At 42.7% G+C, this 22,848-nt stretch overlaps 1 protein-coding gene across 1 annotated transcript in view; it reads right to left on the minus strand.

Moving 5' to 3' along the window:
• The window catches only part of LOC134355757 (synaptic vesicle glycoprotein 2B-like), a 201,650-nt gene that overhangs the window by 39,255 nt on the left and 139,547 nt on the right, over positions 1–22,848 (minus strand). The window contains exons 3-4 of the mRNA XM_063066120.1: positions 12,353–12,533; positions 8,413–8,564 (exon numbers count right to left, since the gene is read on the minus strand). Of these exons, the coding sequence (XP_062922190.1) occupies positions 8,413–8,564; positions 12,353–12,533 (333 nt within the window). The remainder of the gene's footprint in view (positions 1–8,412; positions 8,565–12,352; positions 12,534–22,848) is intronic.

Here is a 22,848-nt window from a genome sequence, read left to right on the forward strand (position 1 = left end):
TAAATAAACCAGGAAAAATTAAATGCACTGTGCTGTGAGCTCAGGACATAGATCTCCTTGCTGTGATTTATCTTCAAACTGCAGTAATAACAGGAACAGCTGAAAATCAATGGTGTTTTGAGTGCTCATTCAGACAAATTCCAATTTATGCAAACCAATGGTAAATATGCCTGAAATGCTATAAATAATATGTAGGAGTTCAGTTACCAGTTATCAAATCAGTAACAAAACCTTTGGAAATGATTTAATTCAGCCAACAAGAAAATTCTGTCCTGCAAATGAGATTCAAGAAGAGCCAAGCTCTGCCATCATTTACATCTGAATGCAAACTCCAGCCAGTCTTGCTGTCTTCCTGTTCCTTTTGCTGCAGACTTGTACAACTTAAATACTGTCATCCAAGTAAAAACCACCCAGGTTAGTCTGTACAGTGCCGACACTCACAATAACACAATGCAAACATTCTGTATCTCATGACATACAATCAAAAAATATAAAATCGGAATTAGGTCATATGGCCCATCAAATCCTCCCTGCTATTCAATCATGGATTTTTTAACCCCATTCTCCTGCCTTCTCCTTGTAACCTTTGAAACCCTGACTCATCTAGAATCTATTAAGCTCCACTGTAAATATACCAGATGACTTGGCCTCCCCTCACATCTGTGGCAATGAGTTCCACCAATTCACCAAACTCCGGCTAAAGCGATTCCTCCTCACTTCAGTTTTAAAGTGACGTCCTTTTATTATGGGGCTGTGCCCTAAGGTCCAATTCCTTCCACTAAGAGAAGTATCTGCTCCATGTCCACTCTTTCGGTATCAGTAGATTTCAATGAGTTCACCCCTCAGGATAGAAGGACATGCACATAGAACAGCGATGGAGCGAAATTTCTTTAGCCAGAGAGTGGTGAATTCGTGGAATTCATTGCCTCAGATGGTTGTGGAGGCCATTTCTTTGGGTATATTTAAGGCAGAGGTTGATAGATTCTTGATTAGTCAGGGCATGAAGGAATACAGGGAGAAGGAAGGAGATTGGGGGTTAGAGAGGAATGCATATCTTATGATCTTATGGTCTTTCCACCGAGTATAAGGCCAGACCCTTCAGGTACTCCTCATACAGTACTGCGCAAAAGTCTTATTTTATACGGTTAAACCATATTATTAAACCTTAATCAACCATATTTTATATGGTTTCAGATAGCATGGACATCACAGAGCCCTGATCTCAACATCATTGAGTCTGTCTGTGATTTCCTGGAGGGACAGAAGCAAGCAAGACAGCCAATGTCTGCAGAAGAACTGTGGCAAGTTCTCCAAGATGCTTGGAACAACCTACCAGTTGATTTTCTTAATAAAACTGCACGACAGTGTACCTAAGGGAAATGATGCAGTTTTAAAAGCAAAAAATGGTCATGCTGAACATTGATTTGATTTAGTTTTTTATTGCTTACTGCTCCTTATAGTATTTTTTGATATTTAGAAGCTTTTCATTTCATTACTTTTGAAAGCATCTTCACATTGCAGAATTTTTTTTACACGCACGTAAGATTTTTGCACACTACTGTTATTAAGCCTTTCATTCCTGGAATTATTCTTGTCAGCCTGTACGAGACCCTGTCCCATTCTGAGCCACAATGTTCCTGACAAGCTGCGAAACAAGCCCCTTTGTGAAAAGACTTGAATTCCTTCCCTTCTTCACCATGTACCGTTATCTCATCCAGATAAAAATATTGAACATACTCATTATCATCTGTTGGATAAGGTGACCACCACCCAACCCAAAGTTCATGGTACTTTGCTGCGGGTAAATTCTCCATGTTTCCCGTTTGGGAGAAGTAGAAAGAATTATTTTAAAACACTCAAATGAGTGCAATTGATGTGGAGAATAGTTGCTGATATATGCCTGCCTTTAACGCAAAAGGCCGGAGGAGAAGGTGATGGCGTGATGCAGTGCGCGCGACCTCTCCGATGAAATGATATTGTATTTGTTAAATAGGGGCCGTGCACAATTCTGATTTGATAGAGACAGACGTAAGAAGCACGGAGGGACATCTGGAGAAACTTCTGAAATGCCCGGTTCGCTGCCGCTGCTACTGTACGATCGAGAATCTCCAGAGGGAAGGCCCCAAATCCTCGGCTTTGCCTGCTGCTGGCGGCCGGGGCTGGCGTCGAAGCGCTCGGCAGAGACGGTGCTCGGTGCTCGGTGTTGGAGGGCTGGTCGGAGGCTCGAAGTTTTCGGACGACTCAGAGTCGGCTGTGGTCGGGTGCTTCCAGGATGCTGCATCGGCAAGTTTGCGGCGCTGGTAGCTCATGGCAGGAAGAAAGTTTTCTTCCTTCTCCGGTCCGTGTAAGATGATGGGACTTTTGAGAGACTTTGAACTTTTTTTTTTACCATGCCCATGGCCTGTTCTTCATCAACTTACGGTCCTGCTTGCACTGTTGTAACTATGTGGTTTTTGTCAGTTTTAGTCTTGGTTTGTTTTGTGTTTCTGTGATATCACACCGGAGGAACATTGTATCATTTCTTAATGCATGCATTACTAAATGACAATAAAAGAGGGCTGTGTGTCCTCATAATTTAAAATATAGAGTGGACATGGAGAGGATGTTTCCTGTAGTAGGGGAGTCTAGGACCAGAGCGTGCAGCCTCAGAATAGAAGAACATCCCTATAGAACAGAAATGAGGATGAATTTCTTTAGCTAGAGGTGATGAGTCTGTGGAATTCATTGCCACAGACCTCTGTGGAGGCCGTCATTAGGTATATTTAGAGTGGAAGTTAATGGGCTCTTCATTAGTAGGGCATCAAAGGTTGTGGGGAGAAGGCAGGAGAATGGGGTTGAGAGGGTCAATAAATCAGCCATAACTGAATGGCAGAGCAGACTCGATGGGCCGAATGGCCTAATACTGTTCCTATGTCTTTTGGTCTTATAGTCAGAGCAGTACACCTGGACAGGGACAAGAAACTCTCTCCTTGAAGCCTCAAAGGTCAGTTTAGTTTCAGCAGAAATATGAGACAATGCTGATACACTGACTCCTGCAGAGAGCAACTGCAGGGGTATGAATTCGTGAGCTGCTGGTCACTGTAATGGGAAACCAAACTTCCCTCAATCCCATAACCATACCAGTTCAAGCTTAGTAAATCATATAACACAAGAGTTTCTGCAGTTGCTGGAAAAAAGAGCAACATATGAAAAATGCTAGAGGAACTCAGCAGGTCAGGCAGCATCAGTGGAGAGGAATAAACAGTCGATGTTTGGGTCGAGACCCTGCATCGGGGCAGTAAACATGTGCATCATTTGGTATGAAGGTGTTTGCTACAGATCTAAAGATTTAACCTGATTTAAGTCAATTATTATTATGTTTGTCTTGAGACTAGTTTAATTCAGGATTCTTGCAAATGGCAAGAACATCTTCCTTCCAAATTGTGCTGGATTCAAATATAAGACACAATGCAGAACACCATATTCTTCCCCAAAATGTTACTCCACAAGTGACTAGAACCTCAAGAACACTGATTTTTTAAAATCATAAAACATAGACCAGAAGACCGGACGACATAGGAGTAGAATTAGGCCATTTGGCCCATTGAATCTGTACCACCATTTCATCAAGGCTGATCCAATTTTCCTCTTGGTCCCAATCTCCTGCCTTCTCCCCATATCCTGTCAAGCCCTGATTAGTCAAGAACCCATCAACCTCTGCCTTGAATATACCCAATGGCATGACCTCCCAGCCACCTGTGGCAATGAATTCCACAGATTCACCACTCTCTGGCCAAAGAAATTCCTCCTCATCTCCATTCTGAAAGGATGCCTCTCTATTCTGAGGCTGAGACCTCCATTCCTAGACTCCCCCATCACAGGAAACATCCTCTCCACATCCACTTTATTGGGGCCTTTCAACATTCGATAGGCTTCAATGAGGTCCCCCCTCATTCTTCTGAATTCCAATCCACTGTCCTTAAGGGAAGTTACAGCCCTCTGTCCCATGATGTTGTGCCAACTCTTTAACCTACCCTAAGATCAATCTAACCCTTCCCTCCGATGTAGCCCTCCACTTTTTAAAGAATGCATTGGTTTATGTGTTATTCCCATGCTTCGTTGTTTAATGTCAAATCCTCTCAGATCAATTACCCCATTCTTGTCGTCATGCTAATGCTGATTTTGTATTTGGTTTAACCTAACAGGATTAAAATGCATTATTCATTTTTCTTTAAAAGCTGTTCATTATCAAGATGTTTCGAAGTGTTGCAGTGCAGTGTTGCTAACGCTGTGGTTTAGTGCTTGCTCTATAGTGATTTTCCTGCTGCTGAGTGTGAGGTAGTTTGTCAGGTGGCTTGTGATAAGAATAAGAGAATGTCAGTTCAAGGTGAAGAACAATCAGCATCTGTTGTTTTGAAAGAACTTCACCCTTTCTGGTTACTGTTCACAGCAACACTTGGCACATCATGATTGATAATCACAAGAAAACAAGTATAAATATCTCGAAGTCTTAATAAATCAAAGAGACAATACTCAAATTGTATAAAACATTGGTTAGGTCACAGCTAGAGCACTCTGTACTGTTCTGGTCATTGCTTTACAAGCGGGATGTGCTTATCCCAAAGCAAGTGGAAAAAAAAGAGATTGAAGAGGTTGTTAGAAGCTCAGTAGAATTTTAATTATGAAGAAAGATTGGCTGGGCTGAGGTTATTTCTTTTGGAACAGGGGAAGCCGAAGGGGAAATTTAAGTGAAGGAATGAATGTTTCCCCTTAGCAAAGCTGGAGGGCATAGATTTGCAATTGGAAAAGGGATTAAGGGAAAGAAGGATGGTAGGAACTTGGAAACTATGTCTGAAAGAGTGTAGGAAGCAAAAAATCCTTTAGCATCTAAAAAAATATATACTGGATATCGTGACTGTGGACCAAAAGGCAGAATGTGGGATTCCATCTGAAGGATACCACGGCCTGAATGGATTTGCACAGTGCCATAAATTTTAAATCAATACAATTGCAGAATAATAACAACTTTGACAATTCCCCAAGCAGCACAACAATGTTTTTTTCCCTCACGAGTTTCCTGCAGCTGGAGATCTTGAGGGTGAAATATATCTTTCACTGCATGCAGCTAACTTGTGATATAGCAACGTGTGCAGTTTGTAGTTAGTCTGGGAAATTCACTTCCATGGGCTTCAGTGGAATTGAATTTCAAAAGCAGTGTTCGACATGTATACTTAACATATGTAACCAATCTTAGTGCGTATCTGCCTCCAATCTCATTTCCTGTGTATAATATAAAAGTTACATTATAAACCATAAATACAGCCGGATTCAGATTATTTTTACATTCCATCAATTGTGTCTCTCACCATCAGCTTCCCTCCCTCAAAACCCTGTGATGGGTTCTGCCGTGGTTTGAGCTTTGGGCATCTTTAATACAGAGCCCCGGCAGTTTATTTTCTGAGAAATGGCAGAATGCTTGCCAGCTCTTTAAATAATACAACACTGTTGAGCTTACAGAAGTGTGCTATTTCTCTGATTTATTTTTTCATTAGAGGAGCAATTTCTCCATTCCACACCCCCAGGAGACCGTCTACCAGTAATAAGCGAATCCCATATGTTAGAGAGGTCCTCCAGCCTCAGCCACTTACTTGGGCCACATTATTACACTCTGAAAGAGCCAAGTTAACCACTATGTGTATCATCCAACCCCAGCATTCACTTTTTGCTTCTTCATCCCTTCACTGTGCATGGTAGTTTGATATGGATTTCATTTTTAAATTTTCATTTATTGATTGAGTTACAGCCTGGAGTAGGCCCTTCCGGCCCTTCGAGCCGTGCGGCCTAGCGATCCCCGAATTTAACCCTTGCCTAATCATGGGACAATTTACAATGACCAATTAACCTACTAATCAGTACATCTCTGGTCTGTTGAAGGAAAACCAGGACACCCGGAGGAAACCCACGCGGTCTTGGGGAGAACGTACAAATCCCTCACAGGCAGCACAGGAAATGAACCCAGATTGCCTGTACTGCAAAGCGTTGCACCAACCACTACACTGCCGTGCCATAAAATTCAATACAACTTTGTGGGATCAGCTAGTTGTGTTAAGTATGTGGGGTGAGAGGGAAAGGTGGTAGAAGTCTGCTTGGCCATAAAGTTAAAACTTGGGTGGTTATCTCTGGAGTGGCAGAGACTGAGGAGAGTCCTGGTAGAGGTTTGAATAGATAGTTTGAATACTTTGGACAGCTGGTTCCTTTTTCCCAGGGCCAAACTGTCTAATAACAAAGGGCATGTATTTAAGATGAGAAATGGTAAGTTTAAAGGAGATGTGCCTGGAATGTGCTGCCAGGATTGGCGGTGGATATAACAGAGGCACTTGAGAGATTCTTTGATGGGCAGATGGACGTGCAGAGAATGAAGGGGTATGAACATTTTGCAGGCAGAAGGGATGGATTTAGTTTGGCATTTTAGCTAGACTCTTGCAAATTTCTACAGATGTACCTACCTACATTGGAGAGTATTCTGACTGGTTGCATCACAGCCTGTTATGGGGCCTCCAAACCACAGGATTGCAAAAGGCTGCAGAGGAGTGTTATCTCGGCTAGCTCCATCACGGGCACAAACCTCCCCACCACTGAGATATCTTCAAAAGGTGGGACTACAAGAAGGTAGCATCAGCCATAAAGACCTTCACTACCCAGGTCATGCCCTCTTCTCATTGCTAGCTTCAGGGTATAGGAGCCTGAAGCCCACACTGCCCTAGAATGACAACTGCGAATGCATATTTGATTATCAGCCATTGAGGTCCAGGGCTACAATGCAGAATCTTCAATTGTAGTACAGTGCTGCACAAAGATAGCAAGAGACAGGTCCCCAGCCTTTGCTTAAAAATAAGCCCATGGTCGTACTTGGTTCTAGTTTCTCAGGTACAATATTAAAGACCCTGTTTTGGCATTAGAGTTCACTCAATATCCTCATCTCCATTCACGTTCATTACGAAACAGAACAATTTGACTTAGACGTGTCTGGCACATTGGTTTGGATTGGTTACAAATTAGCTGGTGTTTTCATCACCCAGGCTACTCCAAAAGGGTGTGACAAAACTAATAACAAATCATTTTTGTCATCTGGAGCCAAAAAGCTTCCAGCTTGAAGCAGGTGGTTGTGGTAGAATTGACAGTGCCTTGGAAAGACCAGATTGAGTGGTGTTCGAATGTAGGAAAGCCAAATACCAGGAGCTGGTAGTGCAGTGCCAGAGACAGGGGTGGAGGGCACAATGCCAGCCTGTACAGGTGGGGTGCAGAGGTTTTGCTGGATGCTCACTCTGCAGAACCTAGTCTCCGCTTGGTATTATGGAGGCTGCAAAGAAGAGAGCCACGAGGACTGCTGAGCGAGCCTCCGGATGGCTATGGATCAAGAGGTGTAACCTGTGGACCAATGTTGCTGGGCCACAAGCCAGGGCCTGATCAACCCTGGATGGGCTGCCGGGGAGAGAGTGGCTAATGTTGAAAGACCTGAAACATCCAACGACTTCAGCACCATCTACAAACACTTATAGAGCACGCAAAGAACATTGCAACTTAGGAATAAGCCCTTTGACCCATAATGTCTTTGCCAAACTTGATGCCAGATTAAACTAAATCTCTTCTGCCAGCTCTTGATCCACATCCCTCCACATCCATGTGTCTATCTCAATGTCCATGTGTCCATCTCAAAGCATCTTAAATGCTACTTAACTATTTGCGCCTCTAACCCTAGCAGCCTATTCTGGGCATCTACCACCCTCCGTGTAAAAAAAAACTTGCCCCATACATCTCCGTTAAACTTCCCATTCTCATCTTAGATCCATGTCCTCTGGTATTAGACAGTCCTATCCTGAGAAATAGATTCTGTCTCCCTTATCTACGTCTTTCATAATTTTAGAAACTTCCTCAGCCTCCGACACTCCAGAGAAAACAATTCAAATTTGTCCAATCCCATCTAAGAAATAACCTCTAATCCAGGCAGCATCCTGGTCAACAACTTCTGCACTCTTTCCAAAGCCTCCACATCCCTGTTGGAATGGGGCAAACAAAACTGCACACAATGCTTCAAATGCAGCCTAAACAAAGTCTTATACATAAACCATATATTATATAGAGCAGCACAAACAAAATACTGGAGGAACTCAGCAAGTCAGGCAGCACCTATAGAGTCAACATTTTGGGGCAAGAACAACAATCAGAGACTCAGTCCGAAATGTCGACTGTTTATTTCCTCCTATAGATGCTGCCAGACTTGTTGAATTGCTCCAGCATTTTGTGTGTTGCTATAGATTTCCAGCATGTGCAAAATCCCTTGTGTTTATTGTAATATATAGATTACATTTATATAATACACTCTGCCTGCTCACTGAATGGGCCAAGTGAAGAGAAATTGTTCACCACACTCACCATAATGTGGGATGATGGTCCAGGCCATCACGGAAGCATAAATCCCACCGATCATCCAGAACATGCACAGCCAGCTGAGGTGTTCTCCTCGCTTCTCACGAGACAAGAATTCAGAGAAGTAGGCAAAGACAATGGGGATGGAGCCACCAATGCTGAGGGAAGGAAGAAAGAAAATAACCTTCAGAATGCAAGATTAACCTACCGATCAACACACATCAAAGTTGCTGGTGAACGCAGCAGGCCAGGCAGCATCTCTAGGAAAAGGTCAACCTACCGATGTTGACAAGACTCTGGTCTCTTTTTCCTGCTTATTTATATTTTTTAACCTTTCTTATTATAACTTTAAATAGTTATATATTGCATTGAACTGCTGCCACAGAACAACAAATTTCAAGACATATGTTAGTGATGTGATTCTGATTCTGGCACATTCTCAATCTTCACAACAGAGCCTTTCTACTGACACTGTACATTGAGACATCCTGTTCCCACAGTGCTTCTGAACCTGGGGTCCACAGACTCCTTGCCTAAAGGTATTGGCCCATGGCATAAAAAAAGTTTGGGAGCCCCTGGACTAGAGGAACAAGAACAGAAAACTTTCTAAAGAATTTGAATGATATTAGACATGTGTAAGTCTTCTTGAGCTCTCCATCATTTGTTCAGATAGACTCTGTTCCCTAGAAAACCCTAGACATGTGTTTTCAGGAAAACAGAGAAAGATTAAGGAACTGAGAGGTATAGGGAACTGGTTCAGAAGAGGAGCTAAGGTCTTCATAAATCAGCCATGATCATACTGAATGGTGGGAAGGGCTTTAGGGACATGATGGCCTACTTGTGTTCTTGCAGAAGAATGCACAGAATAAAAAAGTTGACCATTGTTGAAGTTGAGCTAAAGTGAAGTCTTTAACTCAAAGTTGAGTTCAAAGTAAATTTGAGCTAAAATCAAGGTGATTTTAATGGATCTGAGATAGATTTTTATCTCATGTAAAACCTATCTTAGATTCCATGAAGAAACCATTATTGTTTCAAGATTCAAAATTCAAGAATTAAGATTGTTTAATGTCACTTTCAGTACATGAGTGTAAAAGAGAATTAAATAATTGATACTCTGAACTAATGCAGCATAAAAAAACAAGATAGATAAAAGCACAATACATATAATTACATAAGATAGTGTATATACTTAGATTGATTGTATGCCCGTAAAGTTATTCTAGTTGTATGAGTGCCAGTACATAAGGTGACTCTGACAGGAAATGATAAAGTACTGGTGGTTGGGAGTGTGGTGGGGCGGGTTAGTGGGTAGAGGTGTTGATCAGCCCTACTGCTTGGGGAAAATAACTGTTCCTGAGTCTGGTGGTCCTGGCGTAGACGCTGCATAGCCTCCTCCCTGATGGGAGGAGGTGGGAGGGATCCTTCATGATCAAGGACAGAATAATAGTGGCCCTGATCCCCCTATCAAATATATAACAATCACAGAAAGGTTCCAATGAGTTGATGACACTAATAGCCGTGTGTTATGGCTCTCTAGGGAATGTTGAAGTTCTAAGCATGGGGTACAAGTTAGAAATATGGCAACTTCTCATATCTCAGCCATATTAAGTAGAAATATAGTCAGATTCATTATTCAACTATGGGAGACCACTGATTCTTGCACTGAAGATAAACTAGCTTAGTATAAAGTCACAGCAGTTACAGATCTCCAAATGTCGAGATAACGGCTGAAAAATTCAGGCTTACAAATATCAGTGAAAAATGGAACCACTCATTCCAAATTATTTAGAAGAGTTCCCTCAGCAATTGTTACTAGACAGCAAATAAATCGGGTCAGACTCGCACTGCAGAGGGAAGGAGGCTGTAAGAGAAGGCGAGCTACCGTGCACAATTTTAATGGAATTATTGGTTTAATTATTTAATTGTGGATTGCCATGAATCAAGTGAACAAATTTCTCATTGGAAAAGTATAGTCCACATACTGGAAATCTGAAATAAAACCAGAAAATATTGGGAGTATGCTGCAAGTCAGGTAGCTCCAGTAGAGAAAGAACCATTTTAGATGGATGACTTTTCATTACGACTCAGGGGTCTGATAAAAAGTTTTCAACCTGTAACAATAATTCTGTTTGTATCTTCACAGATTCTGCCTAACCCACGTGAGTATTCTCAGATTTTCTGTTTTTTAAAAATTATTACAGAATAAATTTATAACTCAAATGCACATACCAATGCTTCCCCAACTACTCCTCAAAGTACTGGGTGGGAAGACAGCAGATCTTCCATTATACTATATTATTACACAACAACAAATAATTGTGGGAGGGGTTGAGGTGGCCTTATTCAATGGGAGGGAAGAGCAGATGGGCACATGGTCTGCAGTCTACTAATGTCAACAGTAAACTCCATTTCCCTAATGTCTACAATATAATTCTGTGATGGCATCGTAAAGCAAACACTTGAGTCAAGTATGAAGTTCTCCTAAGGGATTGTCTATTGGGTGGGGTGATGGTGTCTTCAGGAGGCTGTAGAGGCAAATCTGGGATTCACATATTCTGGAGGCTGGATTCGCTAATGGTTAACGCCTGAGTGTGACTTGATCTAATGTGTGTAGGCTGTAGTATGGACTGCTACCACACAGTTCATGACAGACTGGGGTCAGGATTCAGTGGCATGGAATGCAAAACAGCTATCTGGGTCTCTTCACTGCTACAACCTTCCTGCACCTTCACTGCTGCTGTGATATGGGGGGGAGGAGAAGATGGCGACACGACGCAGCACACGCGGCCTCTCCAGTGAATGATATCTGTATTTGTCAAGTAGGATGCCGTGCACAAGCCTGATTTGATGGAGACAGATGTGAGAAGCACGGAGGAACATCTAGAGAAACTTCTGAAATGACCGCTTCGCTGCTGCTGCTACTGTGCGATCGAGAATCTCTGGAGGGAAAGGCCCCGAATCCTCGGCTTTGCCTGGTGCTTGACGGCTGGGGATGGCGTCGAAGTGCTCAGCAGAGATGGTGCTCGGTGCTCGGTGTCGGAGGGCTGGTTGAAGGCTCAAAGTTTTTGGACGGACTTAAGAGTCGGCTGTGGTCGGGTGCTTCCAGGGTGCTGCATCGGCAAGTTTGCGGCGCTGGAGGTTCATGGCAGGGAGAGTTTTCTTCCTTATATTGTCTGCGTGAGATGATGGGACTTTCGAGAGACTTTGAGACTTTTTTTTACCGTACCCATGGTCTGTTCTTTATCAAATTAAGGTATTGCGTTGCACTGTTGTAACTATATGTTGTAATTATATGGTTTTTTGTCAGCTTTTTAGTCTTGGTCTATCTTGTGTTTCTGTGATATCATACTGGAGGAATATTGTATCATTTCTTAATGCATGCATTACTAAATGACAATAAACAAGGACTATGTGTCCTCATAATCTAATCTAATATGTCATCATCTTCCACCAGCTCCAATTTTGAGGTCTTGGTTGGAAGGCTTTTTGTCTGGAATCTCTCCCTTGACCTTACTGCCATGGGTGACCCTAACAGGAGATAAGTGCCAGATAGCTAAACTCCGGAAGCATCACTCTCGTGATCTCAGGAAATCACAAGCCTCTCCACCGCAACAAGTTGATGATCCTCGGAGAAGATGCGATGGCATACTCCTCACTTGGCTGGCTGAGCTATGCGCCAACCATTCTCACGCAGTCACTATCTGGGACATCAAATAATAATCATGTAGGACAAATTAGTCCACTGGCTTGCATTTCACCCAGAGCCTTACAAATTTGCTCCCAATATTCCCTTCATTTTAGCATCCGAAAGTCACTCCACATTATCTTCCCAAGTCTTGGCATTGACATCTAAGTGAAGGAGAAGAAAGGGGCTTAGACATCCAGGCTGGCTTTGCAGCATGTTTACCTTGATAGCACTAACTTAGTTGTTCTGCAATTCACTTACCCAACTCCTGAAAGTAGTCGGCAGAACAGGAAGATGCCATAACCTTGGACAAACGATGAGAAGATAATAAAGACTCCATTGATGCTCAAGGCGATGATCAGACAATACCTTCTGCCCATTTTATCTGCCAGACCTCCCCAAATGAAGGCTCCAAACATCATTCCCAAATACACTATTAACCCTGCAAGAAAGTAAGAAGAAAATTAGTAACATAACCAACTACATCCTGACATTATGTCCCAAATTTCAAACACTTCAACAGCCTCTCAGCATTTCATTCCACGAGTTCTCCAAGAATAATTTTTCATCAGGCAATGAGGTACAGATATAAAGATACTAGATGCAAGACAGGATCAGGAATTGAATGGGACCATGTTACAGACTGCTCGCTACAACAAACTGATTTTCAGCAGCATCATAAATAAATATATATAGATTGCAAAAATGGTAATTGAATGGTATTTGAGACATAGCTCCATGAGGAGATGTTTTGTAGGTGACTGAAAGCTGAGTCAAAGAGCATTTTAAAAATAGACAGTGAGCCATAGAACCACACGAAAAAGAAACTGACCCCAGAGTCCGCATCATCATGACCAGGAGGGAGGAGAAGATGGCGGCGTGACGCAGCGCCCGCGGCCGTTCCGAATGAATATCGTATGTGTTAACTAGGGGGGCCGTGCACAGTCCGGATTTGATGGAGACAGCCGTGAGAAGCACAGAGGAATACCTGGAGTAACTTCTGAAATGCCCACTTCGCTGCCGCTGCTACTGTGCGATCGAGAATCTCCAGAGGGGAAAGTCCCAAATCCTGGGCCTTGCCTATTGCCTGTTGCCAGGGCCAGGGTCAAAGCGCTCGGCAGAGATGGTGCTCAATGCTCGGTATCGGAGAGCTGGTCGGAGGCTCGGAGTTTTTGGACGGACTCGGAGTCAGACTGTGGTCAGATGCTTCTGGTATGCTGCATCGGCAAGTTGGCGGCGCTGGAGGTTCACCGTCTGCGTGAGATGATGGGACTTTCGAGAGACTTTGAGACTTTTGCTGTGCCATGGCCTGTTCTTATCAAATTATGGTATTGCTTTGCACTGTTGTAACTGTATGTTATAATTATGTGGCTTTTGTTAGTTTTTAAGTTGGTTTGTCATGTGTTTCTGTGATATCATTCTGGAAAAACATTGTATCATTTCTTAATGCATGCATTACTAAATGACAATAAAGGAGGACTGCGTGCCCTCATAATCATCATAATAATCATCATCTTAGTCCCTTGGTTAATGGTAAAGGTCCCTGGCATAAAAAAGGTTGGGAACCCCTGTATTAGTCCCATCAGTTATTCTTTCCACATTCCCATCAACGTACGGAAGTAAAGTAGATGTATTCAGACTCAGTTTTAAGACCTGAACTCCTTATGTGCCCCCCCTGCCGTCACATCAATCATAAAGTTACCGGTTCAGGCATTTTTCAGAAATTCCCCTAAAAAAAGGTATAAAAGCTCTTTAAAAACATACTGGGCACAAATCATCAGCCCACAAGATTCTACAGATGCTGGAAATCCAGCAACAGAAACAAAATGCTGGAGGTTCTCAGCAGGTCAGGCAGCATCTATGGAGAGGAATGAATAGTTGACATTTTGGGCCAAGACCCTTCATCAGGACAGGTGAAGGTTCTCGGCCCAAAATGTCAACTGTTTATTTCTCTTCATAGATACTGCCAGACAGACATGCCTCAGGCCTGTCTCTTCCACTCTTTTCTGCTGGCAGGGGATACTAACAACAGCAGGAGGTTTGCATATTGGTGCCATTCCTTGCAGCCATTGCCAGCGAGATTAGACCTTCACCCAGTATCTTGCAGGTCCTCATTCATGCTCTTGCAAGAACCTCTCCACGTATCGTCAAAACTCACACTGTGCTGGGTGGACTCACCACACAACTAGGCACTTCTACTGTGCCTCCTCTTTCCATCCAAGAGATTATGGTGCCTTCTAAACTCTGTACCTCAATTGCTCTGTACTCTGGTGTAGAGTTTGCTGTCATGTAGTCAGATACCCTCCCAAATGGCTGGATTGTCATCCCAGAACTGTGCATAACACAGTAATGTGGCAGGTAGTGCAGCTGTCTCACCACTCCAATCCTGACCTTCTGTGCTCTCTGTGTAGAATCTGCACATTCTCCATGTAACCACACAGGTTTTCTCTGCATGACCTGGTATCTTCTCATATCCCAAAGACCTGAAAGTTGGCCAGATTGTCCAAATAGCATAGCTCTTCGAGTCATAGAGTTGTAGAACATGGAAAAATGCCCTTTGGCCCCTACTCATCCAAGCTGACCAAGAATGTATATTCCAGATAATCCCTTATAATGAGCTCTTCAGACTTCTGTGGGAAGCCAGAGAGCCTTGGTGCTTACTGTTTGAACTTGTTAAATTTATTTTGATAGGTTTGAGGATTCCATATTACTTGTATTACATAAGCGCGTGCCCGTTTAGTGCTAATCACAGAATCCTAGTTTTGAGAATGTTACATCTTGCGGTACCATTTGGCTGAGCCATTGGTTTTCTGTTGGAATTCTTACGAATAAACATTAGCCACGATCTCTACATCGGAGTCTGTCTTTCCTCTGCACATGGGTTCCAACGTTGTCAACGCATATCACGGCACATTACAGAGTTGAGGAAAAACTTCTTCACCCAGATAGTGGTTAATATATGGAATGCTCTGCCCCAGAAGGCAGAGGAGGCCAAGTCTCTGGATGTTTTCAAGAAAGAGATGGATAGTGGAATCAAAGGTTATGGGGATAAGGCAGGAACTGGATACTGATTGTGGATGATCAGCCATGATCACAGTGAATGGCAGGTGCTGGCTCGAAGTGCCGAATGGCCTACTCCTGCATCTATTGTCTATTGTCAAATCCCACTTCCCAATACTTGGTTCATATGCCCCTAAATTCATGTCATCCAAATACTTGTCCACTTCTTCACCGTGTCTAATGTATTCATCTCAGCCACTTCCTCCATATACCTAACGCCTGCTGTGTAAGAAAAGTCGTCCCTCAGGTTCTTATTCAGACTTTCACCTCTAACCTGAAGACTATGTTCTCTAGTTTCTGATTCCCCAATGTTGTGTGTAGGCAATTAATAAAATCTGAGGGGCAGTGTAGGAAAATTGGGGAGAATAAAATGGGATTAACATAAAATTACAGCAAATGAGTCAGAACAAATTTGGTGGTCCTAAAGCCTGCCTTTGTGCTCTTTGACTTACAGATACATTTAAACAAGGTCCTCCTGCTAAATTCAGGTTAGTTGAATTTCCAGCATTTTTCTCCCCTCCGTCCTGGGATTGTTGCGCACGGCTTTAGCTAACATGATGCGCGGTAGAGATCAATGCTGCAATCCTGTGGCTCCACACTGTTCACATCCACACTGAGGACTGGCTTTGATTTCATACAAAACTCTTGGCTCTTTTCAATGCTCATATAGAATTCTGTTTCATATCCTTTCTTTATACGCCAAGAAGACGAAACCCAAGAGGTAATTATTTGGTCCGTGATAAAGTTTAATAGAGAAGGCAATGTTGAGGTTCAAAGACATATGTCTAAAATCAGATGGATATTCAGCCAGTACTTAGTGAAGCAGACCTCTCTCAGACTCAGCAGCAAATTAGACACAATGTTCTTTCAAGATCCTTGTCAAAACCGTGTGTATTTAATACCTCAGTAGTATTTGAACAATATTGTAAATATAGTGTAACATTGTAAATATAAGTACACAAATTTTACGACATATGCCAGTGATATTGAACCTGATTCTGTTTGTGACATAGCATTCTTGTTTGTTTAAATAATTCATTATGGGTTATATGTAAAATTAGTGAATTGCATACATCATGATGCTACCATGTGATATGTGCATGCCTCAGTTAAAGTAAAAACAAAGTTAGACTCACACTTCAGACTCCCATCTCTTCCTTTCAATTAGTTTAATTTTATGGAGTTACAACAGTGGTGATGAGGTATTTTTAAAACAAACCCGAGACAGCTACTTACCTGTTGAAGCACAGCAAGATGTTCGAGTTAAAAAAAGCACAACACTCTTTTTTCTTTGCAACAACACATTTTCTTTGCAAAAGGAAAGACAATCAAGTAAAAAAAAACAGAACAGAAATGTGAAAACTAACAATAGATAAGCAATATGGTTTACACAAGAAGTGAATGGCAAATTAACTAAAATGGAATTGGACACTGGCTTGGGTATTTCTGTCATTCCACAAAATGAGTTTATTTAGATTAGATTATGAAGACACGTAGTCCTCTTTTACTGTCATTTAGTAATGCATGCATTAAGAAATTATACAATGTTTGAATATCATTTCAAAGTTACTAAACTGAATCCTGCAGATAGCTAGTTAGGAACTTTAACTGGAGAAAAGACAATTCCCATGGGATTGACATTCATAACAGTGAAATACAAAAACCAGTGAGCTCCAGTGGTTTTGTATGTGGTAAAAATCGGGAGGGCCAGCCATCTGGGTTCTGATTGGCTGAGGCAACTACGACGAGATTGAAGATCCATCCGCCATCTGCATGCCACAACCCCTGCAATAGAAAGGTACTGGATGATGCCATAGCAAGGTCCAAGAATGGCACTGGAAAGCTCAAACATATCAAGGGGAAAATAGTGCTAAATAAAAATGCCACACCCAAGTTTTACAAAGCCCATCCAGTTCCTTATACCATCTGTGATAAAGTAGCCAGTGAGCTATATCACCCGGAGGCTGAAGGAATTCTTTCCAAGGTTGAGTGGAGCCCATGGGCAATGCCAGTCATTCCGATAGCCAAGAAGAATGGGTCTGTCAGGACCAGTGGTGATTTTAAGGTCACTATCAACCCAATACAGAAAGTAGGTCAATACCCTCTGCCCAGAATAGAGGATATCTTCGCAAACCTTTCTCGAGAAAGACACTTCAGCAAAGTGGCTTAGCTGAGGCTTACCTGCAGCTGGAGGTGGAAGAAGCGAACAACATGTTTCTTACCAAAAGAACCCACAAAGGGCTTAATCGCTATAATAGGCTTATTCCTGGAGTAGCATCTGCACCTGCATTCTGGCAGAAAGTATGGACCAGGTGCTGCATGGCTGTCCAGGCACTCAGTGTTACCTTGATGACATCAATGTTACAGGTAAAGATGACAAGGAACATCTCTGAAACATCCATCCCAAGATAGTATTAAAAATATTCGAAGATGATAGGCTCAAAGCATAATGGACCAAGTGTGAATACTTTAACCCAAATATCACTTACTGTGGTCACATAATCAGCACGCAAGAGTTACACAAGTGAGCTGAGAAAATTCACACAGTGGTGGAAGCTTGCCTGTTATGCCTCACCTTATGGTCTAGGTGCAGTCATGTCACACGTTATGAGTGATGGAAGTGAATGGCCGCAGAGCCTTTGCATCATGTTCCCTTACTGCTGCAGAGAAAAATTATGCACAGATTGACAGAAAGGCCTTGAGTCTGGTTTAGGGTGTAAAACATTTCAACCAGTACTTGTATGGGAGAGAGTTTACTCTCCTTACAGATCATCAACCACTGATGTCCCTTCTCAATCCACAGGAGGGTGTTCCCCTACAGCTGCAGTGCGAATGCAGAGATGGGCTCTGTTTCTTGGAGGACTGAATCACAAGACTGAATTCAAGAACAAAACCCAATCATGGGAATGCTGGTGGATTGTCCTGTTTACCTTTGCAAAAGGAAATACTTGGAAATTTACAAGAGGACAGTCCGTAGTGCAAATTGGAAGTCTCCCTAATACGGCTGTGATGATCCAAGGGGAAACCAGAAAAAGCGCCACACTGTCTCTGGTCCACATTGCCGCCCAAAATGGCTGGAATGTGCATCAAAAACTCCTGTGCCTCCATCTTTACCGGCACCAAGATGAACTTGCCCTCGACAGAGGTTGCCTTATGTGAGGATTGAGAGTTGTTGTACCATCCAAGCTGACAGCTAAAGTTTTGTGGAAGCTACTTGCCAGTTAAAATGAAAACATTGGTTAGAAGCTCTGTCTGGTGGCCTGGGATAGAACAGCAGATTGAGCAGTTTGCCGTGCATTGTGCGGGATGGCAACACATTCAGTACATGCCTAGAGCAGTGACTCTCCAACCCTGGCAAAGGATGCACGTGGGTTTTACCGGACCATTTATCAGCATAAATTTCTTGGTATTAGTAGATGCAGCTACAAAGTGGCCAGGAGTGTTCCCAATAGCCTCCACCACAGCCTCGCACACTGTTGATGTATTGAGTAGCTCTTTGGCAAAGACTGGTGTTCCAGAACACCTAGCCAGTGACAATGGACCACAGTTTGCAGCAGAACAGTTTCAGTCATTCCTGAAATGAATGGAGAAGACATATTTCATCTGCACCGTATCACCCAGCTACGAATGGCCTGGTGTAAAGGTTTGTCCAGCGTCCAAAGGGCACACTGCGAGCAATGTCAGCAGAACACATTAGACTGATACTGAACCAGAAGACTGCTAATTTCCTCCTTGCATATCGTAATGCAGCACACTCCACAACCAACAACCCACTAACTATGCTTTTCCTGGGTTGTCCCTTATATCCACACTTGGATCTGCTCAATCCCATCTCAGAAGGAATATGCAGGACAAACAGTGGAGACAAATAGGGGACTCCTCAAGCAAGGAGGTTCAATGTTTCACTCTTGGACAAGCAGTCGTGGGAAGGGGCTACAGAGGTGATCAAAAGTGGGCTCTCAGAAAGATTAAGGACAGAACTGGACCACTCTCCTACACAGTGGAGATTGCGTTTGGTGTCTTCTGGGGATGACACATCGATCAGTTGAAGCAAGCAGAGTCAATTGTTATAGAAGAAAGGTGTCCAAAGCTATCATATCCACTTCCTGCAGTCCTGGAGTCAGCTCCTACAACCACCACAGAGCAGGGCCCAGAACTTGAGATGGTTTCACAGTCACGAGTCTCACCTGCCAAGCAGAGTGACCGCTTCCCTTATGAGGAAAGACATTATCCCACAACAGTAAGAAATCCTTCACAGCAATTAATTTGGTAGGCAATATAAAAATTGACAATGCTATACATGCCTGTATAGCAGTTGCATCATATAATATTATGCACGCACGAGGCATTGATCGTGTAGATAGCCAGAGGCTTTTTCACAAGGCTGAAATGGCTAAAACGAGGTGCCAGCGATGGTGGTAGAGGTGGATACATAGGGTTTTTAAGAGACTCTTAGATTGGTACATGGAGCTTAGTAGGGAAATCCTAGGCAGTCTCTAGAGTAGGTTACATGGTCGGCACATCATTGTGGGTCAAAGGGCCTGTAATGTGCTGTAGGTTTCTACGTTCTATGCTTTATAGTATACTTTGTATATAGTTGAGAACCGTTCTATATTGAGTAGGAGTTTATAGCTTACCAGGGAAGAATGTTTTGTATTTAATATTTCATGGTATTTAAGTAATATTATAAATATATTATTTGATTAAGCATTCTTGTTCATTTAAATAATTCATTATGTATTATATGTAAAAATAAGTGAGATTAATATGTCACGATACTACCATGTGATATGTGCATGCCTTGTTTAAAGTAAAAATAAAGTTAGGCTCACATTTTGGATGTCTGGCTTTTCCTTTCAGTTAATTTAATGTTTGGAGTTACAAACCGTAACAACCACTACGGGCTCTGTTGCAGGGTCTGCGCGCCCTCACACGTGGGCTACAGAGCAGGTTCAGAAATCACATTCGTGTGTATGAATGTTCCAGCTGATTAGTGTTTCATTGTGGTGGTATCTAACTCCCTTCCTCTCACACCAGTCTTGTCAATACTCGACCAAAAGCACAGCAACGTCTATGTTCCTTGCTTACCCTTGTCCTTGTTGCGGGAAAGAAGACTACCATTTAGATTGATGATGTAAAGAAGCTGTGTCGTCGTGGCTATCCCTCGATGTCGAGGATGATGGTCTTCATTCTGTTGATCTACTTATGGGCTCTCAAGTGGCTTATGAGTCCAATCTTGGCTTTGAAAGTTCTTCCGCATTCAGGACAGGTAGTTCCAGATGGCAGATCGGGCTTTGGCTGTTGCTGCCTCTCTTTCCATTTTCTTCTCTCTTCCTCTAATTCTGCAAATCTGTTGGTTTTGAAAGTTGCTGTTCCTTCCCGGATGATGGCTTGCCAGAGTTTCCTGTCCTTGGCATTGGTTTCCCAATTGATGATGTCAATGTTACATTTCTTCATGTTGGCTTTTAAGTCTTTGAATCTCTTCTGTTGTCCGCCTCTTTTACGTTTGCCTTCTTTAAGCTGGGAGTAGAAGATTTGTTTTGGCAGATGTTCGTCTTTCATCCGAACAACATGACTGCTCCATCTTAGTTGGTTCTTGATGATGTAGGCTTCAATGCTTGTTGTTTTAGCTTAATTTAGCACACTGACATTGGTTCTTCTATCTTCCCAGCTGATATTTAAGATGTTTCGAAGGCAGCATTGATGGAACTTTTCAAGTGCCTTCAGATGTCGTCGGGTGCATACAGGAGCATTGGGATTACCACTGCTTTGTACACGAACATTTAAAAAGAGAAAAGCTTTCATTACCTTACAAAATGACCAAGATTCGGCTACCAAAAGGAAACGCTATCAGGAATGCAAGGCTGCAGTCCAGAAGAGCATCTGAAACCTGAAAAACCAATGGTGGAGGAAGAAAGTTCAGGAAATCCAACAACTAGCAAACGCCAACGACACCTGAGGTTTTTTCAACACAACTAAAGCTATTTTTGGCCCATCCACTCACGGTCAAGCCCCTCTCAAAAGCAAAGATGGTTCAACCATCCTGAAGAGCAATGCTGACATCAATTCTAGATGGAGGGAGCACTTTGAAGATCTTCTAAATCAAACCATCTCATTTGACAGGAATGTGATTAACAACATTCCAAAGTTGATGACTCCCTAGGCAAAATACCAACACTTGAAGAAGTCAAGGAAGCCATCAAAACCTTGAAAAACAACAAGGCCACTGGACTCGATGGAATACCAGCCGAGGTCTACAAAATAAAGAAGCTGTATCCATTTAGTGCTAAGTTACTGCTTCCTAGCCACAGTATTGGCATTGGCTTTCAGTTTGACAGTTTTAGCTAACGGCCCTGTGGGCCAAGCATTTATTGTTTATGTTTTAATTCTGCACAGTTCTAATTAAAAGTCAGTAAAGTGTTCATCTGCTTCAGTGTCTCTCCCTCTGCATTGGGGCCATAACCGCACACTTGTGTCAATCCTGGCAGCAACTTATTAGAATGCAGGACAAGCATGTGGACTTATTTAATACTGTTAACATAATTAGGCCTTCCAAATGTTTCAGTGAGGGGAAATCTGTGGTGGAAAAGGAGTTGGCAAGATACCAAGATGCGAATAACGATGCCTTTTCAGGAAACTTTATGAACAATTAATTACCTTTCCAGTGACCCATAAGACCCTAAGACATAGGAGCAAAATTAGGCCATTTGGCCCATCAAGTCTGCTCTGCAGTTCGATCGTGGCTCTCAAACTCATTTTCCTGCCTTCTCCAAGTAACCGCTGATGACCTGGCTAATCAAGAACCTATCAACCTCCTCTTTAAATATACCCAATGACTTGGCCTCCACAGCTGTCTGTGACAGTGAATTCCACAGATTCACCACCTTCTGGCTAAAGAAAGTCCTCCTCATCTCTGTCTAAAGGGACATCCTTGAATTCTGAGGCTGTGCCCTCTGGCCCTAGACTCCTCTATTAGAGGAAATATCCTCTCCACATCCACTCTATCTAGGCCATTCAATATTGTTTAGGTTTCAGAGATATCTCCTAACATTTATCCAAACTCTGGTGAGTACAGGCCCAGAGCAATCAAACACTCCTCCTACATTAAATAAGACCATAAGACCATAAAACATAGGAGCAGAATTAGACCTTCTTGCCCATCGAGTCTGCTTCGCTATTCAATCATGGCTGATACTTTATATTTCTCCTCCTCAACCCCAGTTCCTGGCCTCCTCCCCATAACTTTTGAAGCCATGTGCAATCAAGAACCTATCATTCTCCACCTTAAAAATACCCAATGACCTGGCCTTCCCAGCTGCATGTGGCAACAAATTCCACAAAGTCACCACCCTTTTGCTCATGAAATTTCTCCAAATCTCTGTTTTGAAAGGGCACCCTTATACCTGAGGCTGTGCCCTCTTGTCCTAGACTCTCCCACCATGGGAAACATCCTTTCCACATCTACTCTGTCTTGGCCTTTCAACATTTAAAAGGTTTTAATGAGATCCCCCCTCATCCTTCTGAATTCCAGCGAGTATAGACCCAGAGCTATCAAACATTCCTCGTATGATAACCCTTTCATTCCTGGAATCATCCTTGTGAACCTCCTCTGGACCCTCTCCAATGCCAGCACATCTTTTCTAAGATGAGGGGTCCAAAACTGTTCACAATATTCAAGGTGAGGCCTCACCAGTGCC

Source organism: Mobula hypostoma, chromosome 13 (assembly GCF_963921235.1).
Source record: "Mobula hypostoma chromosome 13, sMobHyp1.1, whole genome shotgun sequence".
Taxonomy (NCBI): Eukaryota; Metazoa; Chordata; class Chondrichthyes; order Myliobatiformes; family Myliobatidae; genus Mobula; species Mobula hypostoma.